A 12571-nucleotide genomic window follows, 5' to 3' on the forward strand; every position below is an offset into this window, starting at 1 on the left:
GCGGTAACCTCGGTTAAAGAATCTGTGAGCTCAGAGCGAAGAGGCAAAGGTCCCGGCCACTCACCTGTGGATCATGGCAAACAGATCCTCGGTTGTGCGAGCTTTGTTGGGCGACAGGAACACGGCGTCATCTTCTGGCCTCGTTTCATCGTGCGGGAACGCCGCCGCACTGCCTCTGGGTGTAGAGTCTGTCAGCAGAAATAAACAGTCACCGTCTTTATGACTGGATGGGCAGTGCATTTAGGACTACGGAGGGCTGGAAGACACATCCTGAGAGTCTGTGATGTTTGTGACCCTTTGTGGGGCTTTTCTTTCCCTGAACCTCTCGATCTACGAGCAGCATCCGACTGAAAGCCTCTCTTCAGGAAGCAAAGCCGGTTCTTCCCTCTGGAGGTCTATTGACCCGTGTGAAGAACTGTGGCGCAGGATGTTGGTTGTTTGGACCTTTTTCCTGCTTGTTTTCTATTTAGATAGGCTTTGATCGTGTCTCATGGTGAGTTATTATTATTACATTAAAAATATATAAATAACCATATTACATTACATTGGCAAAGAGAACATTAGGCAAGAACAGTTAAAAAAGAACTTTCTAGAATCTAAAGCAGTCCTGTCAAATGGCCTCCTGCCAATTTGAAGACAGATTTGATTTGTTCATGATGATAGCTTCACTGGGATATTTTGCAGCTAAAAGCCTGAGTCAAAGAAAAAAAGGAAAAAAAGAAACAAAAAAAAATAAGAGAAAAAAAGAACTTTTTGTTTTATAGCTGAAACTGCTCTAACCACTAGGAAGTGCACAGCGATCATAAACAGCTAAACAGTTAAAGAGGCTAAAAGTTAAAAAAAATCCACTAAATACATGTACAATGTGCCTGGGACACTTCATAATTGCAATCTTATTTTTAGCATGTATAGGAATGTTTTTAAATGCTTTTTCTTTTCAGATCATTAGCAATGTTTTACGGTTCCAGACAAATTTCATTTGGTGGAAAATCCTGAAAACGAACGTCGCTTCGTGTTTCATGATCTTAATCAAAGAATGAATTCAATACTCAGGTTTTTGAAGGAAAGATTTTCCATAATATGAACCTTCATCAGAGTAACTCTTTATACCCCCCTTTATTCAAACAAGTCATTTTAGATATTATTGTCTCTTGAAGGTTCGCCAACATGAAGGAAGCGTCTCTCTTCTTGGCCTGCCGACGTTCTCCCTCAGGTGCATGTTATATTGTTATGTGACACCAGCCTGTCAGCCGACCGACGCCTCCCAACTGCTGCGTGTTCAGCAGACGAGCTTATAAAGCCTCTTGTGACAAACCGGCATCAGCTTGTGATCAATAGAAACGTGCATTCATGTTATTATTTAAGATGTTCTGATAGGATTCTTTAGGCCTGAATATATGGAAAAAGCATAATAAGCCAACCTTGGAGGTTAAAATAAGCATTTAGTGACCTGATTGGTTACAAACAAGAAACACTAAAACAATATCCATCTGCTTTCTAGAAATGATTTCTACCAGGGATCAGGTCTACAACTTATCACTCTGGTTATGAGAAGGATGTACAGACCACAGAGGTTTGGGAGAAAGGCCCATGAAAGAGAGTGCACAGGAGCGACAGATACAAGAGGTATTAAAACAACAATCTACCTTGACTGGAATATTCTTCCATCTTCTCCTTGGTGTCATGTGAGGCACTTTGGGCCGAAACAACCGATGAATCATTTTCCACTTCATTGCTGCTTTCGTTGACGACCGGACTCACTCGTAATGCCTCCGACTCTCCATCAGCTGCAGGCACTTCATGGACACTGCTCCATCTCTTGGGCAGGCTGTGCAGAATGGGTGGAGAGGGACAGGCTTCGTCCTCAGACAGCTCTGGCTGATGCTGCTGTAAAGCCTCAGCCTGGGAGCTGAGGTCTTCACAGCTGATGGGTTTTTCTTTGCTTCCCTCTCCGTCCAGACCAGCCGGGGTCTCGGGGACCTCAGCGCCCGCCGGATTCACACTCGGCTCCAACTGCAGCCCGACGGCCGTCACGCTCTCTGACGGAGGCTCTCTGTCCGGCTTGCTCCTCGACTCGATCCGACATCCTGACCCGCCACTTGTGAACTCGTTGTTTGAGGTAAATGCTGAGTCCCACCACTCCTTTGAAGACTTCCCTGGAAGGAAGTTGTATGGCAAAGCATTGTTGAGCTCAACAGATTGATTAGTGGAAAGAATGTTCACAGTGGGAGAGTGGAGTCTGGGAGCTGCCTCATGCTTGTCGCCAAGGTCCTTACTGACAGAGCGGAGCTGTACGGAGTGCAGCACTGAGGGTGTGATGGATAAGGGATGGGCGTTGAACAGCTCTGAGCTGGAAGGCGGTAAATGTTTGGCTGGCGGCACTAATTTTTGTTTGTTTTGATGTAGGTTTTGTATTTGGGTCCTGAAAGCCGAAGCCTTGTTGTTGACGCTGTGAAGGGCACTTAAGTCGAGGTGGGAGGGAGGGATGATGGGCAGCTCCAGGTCTTTCTTGGAGGAAGCCACGTCTCTGCAGGACAGAGACTGCAGCGACAGTGACGACAGTGACGACTTCCTCTCTGGGACTTTGGGTTTCCTCTTGCCACTTGCGGGTGACAGCGGCCCGGGAAAAAAAGTGGAGGGAAAGGAGGACGTGGGGGTTTCTGACTGACTGGAGTAGCCACTGGATGGGCTGGCCAGGCCCGCCAGCTTCTCCGGGGAGGTCAGTTTGAACTCTCCATCCACTGATGGTAGGGAGGGGGTGGTGGCTCTGGATCCTGACAGGGACGTCTGCGACTCGGAGCTCTCCTGCGACTTGATGCACTCGATGACGGTTGTACCTGTTGCTGTGCTGGAGTTGGACAGTGATCGGTAAGGATCGCTGGACTTTAAATCGTTCAGGAGCCACAGATCTGCATAGTCTGACTGCACGGCGCCTTCATCCTTAAAAGAATGAGCATCGGTGGAGCTTAACACACCCAAGTCTGGAAAATCAGTGGAGCTTTCAACCCCCCACACCACAAGGGGCTCACTGAAGACAGAAGAGTTTTCTATTGGACCTGGAGAGCCGGACAAACATAGCTGCAGTCTCTTCTCCCTGGACAGAGGGAGCTGCTGGCCACATGTAATCTTTGGTTCTTTCTTGTCAGGGATGTTTCCCTCACTGCATATTTTTCTTAGGGAGGAGCTCCTCTTAGGCGGAGATGGCTTCGCCTTTGCTTTCCTCAAAGAGAGGCAGCGTCTCCCCAGAGTCATGTGTCCACTTAGTTCAGACAGACTGCGATCGGAGCCACACGGTGCATAGTTATACGTGAAGCTTCTGCTCTCTTTCAGACCACAGTCAAAGTGCATGGAGGTGTAGTAGCCCTCAGTGTCTACGGAGTAGTGTGAGACGGTGTCGGCTTTCTCTGATGGCGGCTTGTCAGAGTAGCTGCTCTCGCAGGTGGCCATGCTGGTGAAGCTGGGGCAGCCCAGGCTGCTCTCGGCTTCTCTGCTCGGCTCCGGACTGAAGTTCTGTGAATGAGGAGGCTCCGGCTGAGAGTAACTCCAGTCAACATCTATAGGGGTGCTGACCCCAACTTCCTCCAGTATATCCATAGCCGTGGAGGAGAAGGAGCCTGCTCGCTGCGTCCTGAGGCCCTGATAATGGTCCAACATGAAGCCGGTCTGGTCGTCGGTGGCGTGGCCGGCTGCGTTCAGGGAGAGCTCGGAGTCACAGTGCGAGGAGCCGGTGAGTGGCGGAGAGGCCGCGGGGGGGATCGTTTCTGACGTCTGGGAGGGGCAGGTGGAGCTGCTCCCGCTCCAGTTCCCACTGGACGACTGGTGGTCGTCTTTGTGGTCCATCTGGCTTCCGAGCACGCCGGCGGCGGACACCGAGTGGACGGGGCTGCTGAAAGTGTCTGAGCTGGATGAGATCTCACAGCTGCCCATGTCAGCCTTTCGGGGCAGGTGAGATCTGGCGCGCTCCATCCAGCTGCGCTCTGGACTGGCCGACAGCTGCTTGTACTTCAGGCTGCCCAGCTGGTGCGCGCTCACAGCCTGCTCGTCCGTGCTCTCCTCTTCGTCCTTCAGAATCAGCTCCATGGGCCCAGGCAGGAAGCTCTCTGCATTAAATGTGGACAGCTCCTCTTCCTCATTGTCATCATCACTTTCATTATGCCCGTTGTCCATCATCCGGCTGGTATCTCGTGGCAGACTCCGGGATCGCAGGCGCACTCCCACGGAGGTGGTAAACATGGTGTCAATGCCGTCGGGCAGGGAGGTGATGTTGCCCGCCGAGTGGGAGAGGGCGAGGGAGACTCCCTGACCTCTCTGGGCCCTGATCCTCCGACGAGACGGTGCTCCTGAAATCAGGAAGTCCTCCGTTTGGCACCCGGAATCTCTGGTGTTGAGATGGCCGGCAAGCTCCTCTCTGAAGGGAGTGATATCTGGGCTGGAGTGGACGGTCACCGTCCTCTCTCTGGAGCCAGGAGAGTCGTCCGAATCTGCCGCCACAAAGAAGCACAGCAACAGTCAGCCGAAAAGGTCCAAACACCGAAATGAGAAGAAATGATTCACACAGGGTTTTCAAGGCTGTTGGGTTCAAATTAGGCTCTCACCAGACTTTTATTGCAAATGATGCATGAAGTTTCACTATAAGCGTAACACTGTCAGTGCACCAGAAAGGTTCCTGAGTGCAACCAAGAGAGCGTCGGCTGTTTGTAACAGTACTGCCACAAACACGGACAAATTGCCCTTTTGCCCCGACACGATGACCCCTCGCTTCTCGCTTTATGCAAAAAACACAAACCAAATGCTGCAGTTTGGTAGGAGGGCAAAACACTAAACTACAGTGAAATGGGGAATATTGTAGACTTCAGTTAAATGTGGATGAAATTAAGGTTTTCTGAGCTTCTCTGGTCTTATAATGTCATTCATAGTAGCACTCTTGCAGGATAGCGATGTGATAAAATATCCACAAAACACTAAAAATATGCTTCAGGTTGTGAGTCAAATGTGCAAATAAATTCATGAGTAAGAGCTAAATGTAGAGAAAAGACTCTACTCTACCCATGATGGACTCGTTCTGATCAGAAAATCAGCTCAAAAAAACATAAAAGTCAGGAAAATTAAATTAATTTTGAAATTTACGAAGTTGAACATAAAACATCCACAAGTGCATGAGCACACGATGTTGTTGAGGAAGCTATTAGAGACTTGATTTAGAACCTGGAGGTGAGAGAAGCAACCCCGAGAACAGAAGGTCTGGACCCACAAGATGCTTTGATTCCAAGTCAAAAGAAGTGCTGGTTCCCACCCTCATCAGTACACTGTGGACCCTTGAGCAAAGCCTTTGTTTGTCCACTGCTCCTAATGTGTGAAGTTAAAAGATTAACTTTGAATAAGATGCATCAAATGCAGAAAATAATCCGTCCGGAGGAGATCAATGAAGTAACTCATCTCGCTCTATAAGGGTATTATTTTGTGTTGATTTATAGTAAAATACCTTTTATTTTCTAGTTATTAGATGCAGATCCCCCTGCTCCCCTCATGAGTTATTCCATCAACAGTCATTTCCCATCTTGAGGCGTCATTTACTGCCATTCCAAAAATGATCTGAGATAAACTTAAAAATAATTGCATTTTGTCACAAGTAACTCAAAAATGGCCTCCGACGGCAAACTGATGAGTTTATTTAGATTTAACTCCACTCTGCTGCTCAATAGTCCTAAACGACTTTTTTTAAACCCAATTTAAAAAAAAAAAGACACAAGATGTAAGTTACACTGATAATACTAAACCTTTTTGGAATAACTGTCATGATAAAGTGGCATGACGCCTCACAGACAGTTTGACGTGTCGGATGAAGTCGTCAGTGACATACCTAAGTCTTGCTGCACCTGTCTGGGAACGCCGGCGACAGTCCTCCGTCTCCTCAGCTTCCGTCTCCTCTGAAGCACAGACTGCGAGTGAACCAGCGAGCAGCGCACACTAGCATCTCTGTCAAAGCCAACCCCTGCAAAGAAGACAGGACATCTGAGGAATCTTTGTTTAGTGGCAACGGCAGAGTCCTTCTTTAACTCTTGCGCTGTCTCCCAAGAAAGAAGGCGACGCTGGGCCGAACTAAATTAGGTCTCCTACAAAAATAGCAGGACGACAGAGATCTGAAAGAGCTCAAAGCTACTACCTCTTTGTGTGAAATCAGGATACAGGCCTATTTCCTGCCTCATGTCATCGCCGATCTGTAAAATCAGTGATTTTGTTCTACAGGCAGAGAATAAACGGTAAACTGTGTTTGACCCTAAAAACTGTCAAATGACACAAAAGATAAGAAGCAACATGTTGATGAGTTTACTAATCAAAACAAAAGTCCTGCTGTGAAGGTTTCTGCTCCGGTGTTGTTGTGTATCCTCCTCCTGCTCCCTCTCTGCTCATTATGACTATCATGTGATGGCGAGTCAGGCCTTTCAGCACCATAGCAATTCCTAGTCTCTGCTTACAATGTGCATTTTTTACTCTGGACTGTCTCTGACTCAGCTGGCGCTGGCGCACAAGCCCTCCTTTGGAGTCAGTGCGAGCAGTGTAAGTAAATTACATCGGTGTGCGCCTTTTCAACCATTTGGACACAACTAATTGGCATTCAGCTCACAGCAACCTCTTTGCAGGCACAAAGAGTCCGAGCATGAGAAGCAAAGTTATCGAGCACAAAGCGTGACAAGGCATGAAATTGAGAGCGTTTCTCAGCTGCAGCATTAACGCTCACTGATAACGATGAAGTTTCATTTTGAGATGCAGGATTTCATTGTTTGAGACTAACGTTTCTCCTTTTTTTGACCGAAAGCAAACAACACAAAGCCGTGGTGTTGATGAGTGGCGCCAAATCCCCCAAAAAGCAGAAGGCGGTGACTCTATGCAGGATCAGACTGTTCCTGACACAACACAGAACAACACTGCTTGTTACACAACTGTAACCACTAAAATAAAAGCTTTACGTCACATAAATCACTCGCTTGTTACTCACCGAGGGTTTATTGATAGAATTGGTGCCACTTTTACATTTTTGCACTAGAAAGCTGAAGCTATGCCAGACGATCTCTGAGATCAGCAGCTCCAACAAAAACTGCAAGCAGCAAGAAATGCAGTACAAGAAAACTGAACTTCTTCATCTCACCAACTGAGATTTAAGCTGCTTAATAAAAAAGTAAATTTGTGTTTGGTTGATGATTCCCGAGCAACAGTGAGACGGCTGGACCCACATACCCACTGCGTTACTCATCCCACAAATGCATGTTTGGCAATTTGGCATCTTTTTATTAATTAAAAATGAACCGGCCCTCCAACAGTCACATTGTTAAAACCTTTTTACTCTTCTATGTTCATATGGGGCAGATATACATTAGTATTGAGATTGTGCTCAACTTCTTTGCTCAATATGCTGCATCTGTAGCAGAAGACAATGTACATCGGACTACTGCAGACTCAAGTTAATATGGAATCCTCGCAGTGCGCAGAATACTAGCAGCTTTACCAAAACTTAGAAAAAAACCTAGATTATTATTATAGATATTAAATGTTTATGGGTGACGAAGGCATGGATTGCAGGAGTTACTGCATTAGCCAATAGCCACATGTTGTACTTGTTAGCATTAAGCAAGCTGTGGCACTGAAAACAGGCGCCGCTTGAGATGCTGCACGAATCGATTAATACTGTATTATATAATATTAGTCAATTGTACAAAACTAACGATATGAAAACCTTGTTTTATACAGTTCTTTGGGAAGTTATCTTCCCATCTTAAAATCTTATTGTATATTTTTCTGTTGGAAAATAACAATCAAGAACAATTAGTTGTTAATAATAAGTATTTAATTGTTTGCGAGATTTTACTTTGAAAGAGCATCACCTGTGTAGGAACAATAAATCTTGCATTTTCTCTGCAACAATCAAATTATGAGGTGATAATTTCTCTGCAATGAGGTGAAAAACATATGTGTATGTCTCAGATTAATTAAAAAACGTTTGAACAAGTCTATCTCATTTGGTGCATCTGCACTGTCTCCTGGTCTGCAGCTTCGCTTTGAGAACCAGCAGTGAGTCTCATCAGATCTAATGAAGCATTCCTGGGAGAGAGAAGCTGGACTAGATTTGGAACGAGGTCCCACAAGCACACTGCAAAACTTGAAGTGATTGAAATTTACCGGTCACATTAATGGGGATGACACATGAGGTGACGACTTGGGAATTGCATTTCATTCTCTCCTCTGGTGTGGGCAGCGGCAGAGCTTTAGTCCAGTTAGTCTGCTTGTCCAGGGTGGAGGGGATGTTAGAGATGGGAAACTTAGACCGGTGACCTAGAGCCACCCCGTCAGAGTCGAGGTCAGAGGGCGCAGCCTGCAACAGATGGATATTTGCATGGGTACAATGTTAAGGTGAGGCAGCATTACGTGAGCAGTGGTACAGCAGAGTAAAAGTACATTAAACACACTCAGCTTCGGGAGGGCAGATGTGTAATGCTCAGTGTGGGATTGCACTCTCCCTGACAGTCTATCTGGGAGAGGCTGGATGTGGAGATTAGTGTCTTAATAAAGACTGCTCACTGTCTGAGCAGAGATAAATCAATACACATGGCCTTCCAGCTGCTGAGGTACATGTTGGAGTGGAAAGAATCTGCCAAGCAACCAAAATGAATCACATGCTTTGGAGTGAGAGAGAAATGAAAGCACAGAAAGCATCCAGAAGAATCTACTCATGCAAAGACAAAACACACAAACTCAAAATTTGGAACCTAAAAATTGCAGCAGCTTCAGTGGGAATCATGTCGTGAGAAATACTAATCCTGCTTTGGGGAAAAGAGACGGCGCTCAGCAGAAGTGCGACAGAGCAAAAACTGTCATTTTCATTCGGAGACTCTGAGCTCATCCTCTGACAATCCATACGCAAGTCTCCGGAAACATCTGAGTGGCGATAGCAGCATTCCTCCGGGCTGCTGTATTAATCATGGATCCTCTTACTTCCACACAAACTCCCCACTGTGATCCTCCTCAGTGCCTCCGCACCCTCCCAGGTTTAAATCATCCCCACGTCTTTCTCCTGCATGCTGGAAGAACACGGGTTCTCCATTTCTTACCCTGGGATCGCAGCAGAGAGACCGAGTGATTCTCAGACTGAACTGGTCCCCACCTCCTCGACCCGACAACCTCCCACCCCCCATTTAAAGCCCGGACTCCAGCCTTTGTGCTCTGTGTTCCCCGCAGACCAATGAGACCCTGACAAACCCCCTCCTTCAGCCACAAAAGAAACGGGTCTCCTTGGAAACTTCTCCCAACTAGCAGAAAAAAGGGAACAGCTTACAGCTGATTTGTTTTGAGAGGAGAAAGGAAGTTTTTTGGAGAGTCGGACAGACGAGGATGAGCAGATGATGAGGGAAAAGACTCTGAGAGGCAGAGAAGGAAGAGTAAACAGGCAGAGGAAAGGGGAGGGCAAAAGAAGGTGTGGCATTAAGTTTTTTGGTGTTTTCACCCCATCTGAGGGCCGGAGTCTATCCCATGGTGGGCGTCGGTATAGTTGTGGAGGGAAACTGCACAAAGGGAGCAACATGAGGGTGTCAGCTTTGCTGTGCAGCGAGGAAACCGCAGGACAGAGGGATCATGGGTAATCGCAAGAGCAAGCTGGGAGAAGTGGGGCCTATCATTAGGCCGCGGCAGCGGCTGCGATTATGACCCTGGCGCTCGCATTCCTCACATACTGAGGAGCTGAGAGGCCGGGCCTGCACGTGAACCCAGCAATCAGCAGATCTACAACGCATGCTGGTAAAGTGGGCGGGGCACCGCCACACTACGACTGATGGCAGAGGGAAGCTGCATGAAGGAAGGCGTGCATTTCATTGTTGAAACAAACCAGAACAGGTGAGAGAGAGTGTGAGACGGAGCACTCAGGAGTCATGGGGGGAGGGAGGGACCAATACCTTTCTGCTCCAGGGAGAGAAGCGGCAACATTCGGTGGGGGAGGAGGAACGCGTGGACTCAAACTAAAACATGAGCCAAAAACAAGACGGACAACAAAACCAAATGACAGAAATGAACACAGGGATATTCAACAAACACGCACAAACAGAAAAAGACACAGGCGGGTAAACTTGGTGCGAGATGTGAAATATATTTGGGTCAAAGCAGGCTGATGAGCTGGAAAGAAAATAAAATGTGATGAAACATAAATGCGTCCAGTGAGTCCTTTGTCCGGCTCAGACTCCCATTACAAACAGCCATGTGGCTCCTCTTTACCTGTTCTGGTGCTAACTGTGTGGCGGCGTCTCTAAAACGCTTCTCTGGCTGCTTGAAGGGAAGAAATATGAGCGTCACTTCAGATGCAGCAGGACTGCACAGCAATAACAATCTGATGTTACGACAGGAGGGGGGGACACTCTGTGTCAGAGTGAAAATAAAGAGGATTACTTTTTACTCTACTGTCGTAACCATAACCGATAAAATATAAAGAGTCATGTGCAAACTAAAACTGTTCATTTATACATAATACAGTCTGAAATAAAATAAGGTAAATAATATATTGTACACAATTAGGTGGTCGCTCACCAATTACAAATATTACACACTTAGATACATGCAAACATAAGTGATTTGTGTATCTGTATGCAAATTCATTAGTGTGTATACATACATCTGTGTGTGTGTGTGTGTGTGTGTGTGTGTGTGTGTGTGTGTATTAATCTCTGTACTCTATCAACACTACAGTTGTAGGGTGGCCGTGTCTTTGAGGGTCAACATGTGGTTTTAGAACTCTGCTTACGACCCAGTTGAACATTAAGGTTGAGGTTTGGGTCCTCCAGCCTCACTGCAAAGCTTCCCTGTAACTTTCCCAAAATCCCATGAAATACAAACAGCTTTTATTTTATTTTTAGTGCACAGCAGACACTTTTTCACGGACGTGTCACATCTGCACCTCAAACTACAGAAGATTCAGCTTTTCAGGTTTAAGTATGTACACATGTATTGATTTATCATACGGTTGAAGACTCCTAGTTTAGATTGACTGAATTGATTGTGAAGCTCTTAGAGCAACACACAGGGTAATGAGTCTTGCCTGTAATTGACTGCATCGATATTCCTTTTCACATGAAAACTATAGATGTTAGAAAGCAGTGACACCACCTTAAAATCCCAAATGTAGAATCAGAGGTGATGGACTAATGAGTGCGGACAGACAATGAGCTTTTGCATCAGCCGGCACTATTTCAGTTACACGTTGTTGAGATGAGTGTGTACATTGTAGATATTTATCCAGACTGAAATTCAAACTGATTAGAGAAGTTATTTAAAAAGCAGTGGTGACGTGTTTCTTATTTGAAAACGGAGGCTCTGCTGCTCTTGATGCAGTTGACGTTTACAGTCTCCTACCAGCACGTCCGTGAGGTATTTACAAGCAGTTAACAGCAAAGTGTCTGATGTTTTAACACGCCTCGTTGATGCTCCTGCAGGTTCTGCAGAAGGCTGGAAAGACCTGTCTGACCGAAGACCCCACCCACCGCTGAGCAGAGGCCTTTCTGTGTGTCGTTTGCATGTTCTCCCTGTGCAGGTCGTGGTTACTGCGTTTGCCTTCATACAATCACCAGACATGTGCTGGACTGACCCGTCCAGGGTGGACTTTAGGTTCCATCTAATATCGGCTCCGGCCGTCAACAATGCTAACATATCAAAAAGAAAAACAAATGGCTGCAGATGATGGAGAAGTTGAGCCTTAAATCTACCGGTGATAAACTTCTGAGCACATTGATACTGATACTGTGGTTCACTGTGTTGGAGGATGGCTCTTTTTGTGTGGCTGAATTCACAAACACTGTTCAAAAGGGGTTGAAACTGTTTGGCTTGTTCAAGAATTCCCTAATATTTTGGGAATATTCTGCAACGGTTTCACATCTCAGAGTTGATTTAAGCTGGAAAATGAGTCACTTTGCTATTTCACTTGTTGACCGACAGGACAAGTGCCTCACCGTTGTCAAGTTGGAGCCCAGCTTCTCTTGCCTGTGGACGACCTGAGGGGGGGGGTACATGGGCATGGGGGGCAGGTTTGAGATGGAGATGGTGACCCTCCGCTCCCTGCTGCCTGCTCGTCTCCTCTGCTGATCTACAGAAAAACACATTTATAAAAGGCATTTAAACATCAATCAGGATGACAACACGGTGGAGACGGCATCTGCTGCAAGTCGAAGAAGAAGAAGAAGAAGAAGAAGGAGGAGGAGGAGGAGGAACTAAACAACACAAATGTTTTTCTACATGTGTCTGTGTTGGTATGTTATCGTCATGTTTTCCATTTTTGATTTATGACCGTTTAGTTCGGAAACCAGAGAAAAAGTGTTTTGTTAGTGAGTCAGATTAGACTGTTGTTGTTTACTTGAGGACATTTCAATACAGCTGTGAGCTGCAAATTATTATGATGAATAGCAGCTCTCTGACAAAATTCTAAATGTTTGAATGAATTGTTGTATAAAACATGTTTTTCCATTTACAGTATATACCACTCTTGACCAATTAAATCTTGTTATTCTCTGGAACATTTGCTGTGGACATTCCTGTAAAAACA

At 46.1% G+C, this 12571-nt stretch overlaps 1 protein-coding gene across 1 annotated transcript in view; it reads right to left on the bottom strand.

The window, feature by feature from the left end:
- The window catches only part of nhsa (Nance-Horan syndrome a (congenital cataracts and dental anomalies)), a 73242-nt gene that overhangs the window by 3648 nt on the left and 57023 nt on the right, over window positions 1–12571 (bottom strand). The window contains exons 3-8 of the mRNA XM_080472604.1: window positions 11982–12115; window positions 9942–10004; window positions 8176–8368; window positions 5861–5992; window positions 1647–4481; window positions 65–188 (exon numbers count right to left, since the gene is read on the bottom strand). Coding sequence (XP_080328730.1) covers window positions 65–188; window positions 1647–4481; window positions 5861–5992; window positions 8176–8368; window positions 9942–10004; window positions 11982–12115 — 3481 coding nt within the window. The remainder of the gene's footprint in view (window positions 1–64; window positions 189–1646; window positions 4482–5860; window positions 5993–8175; window positions 8369–9941; window positions 10005–11981; window positions 12116–12571) is intronic.

This window comes from Lipophrys pholis (assembly GCF_963383615.2).
Source record: "Lipophrys pholis genome assembly, chromosome: 10".
Lineage (NCBI taxonomy): Eukaryota > Metazoa > Chordata > Actinopteri > Blenniiformes > Blenniidae > Lipophrys > Lipophrys pholis.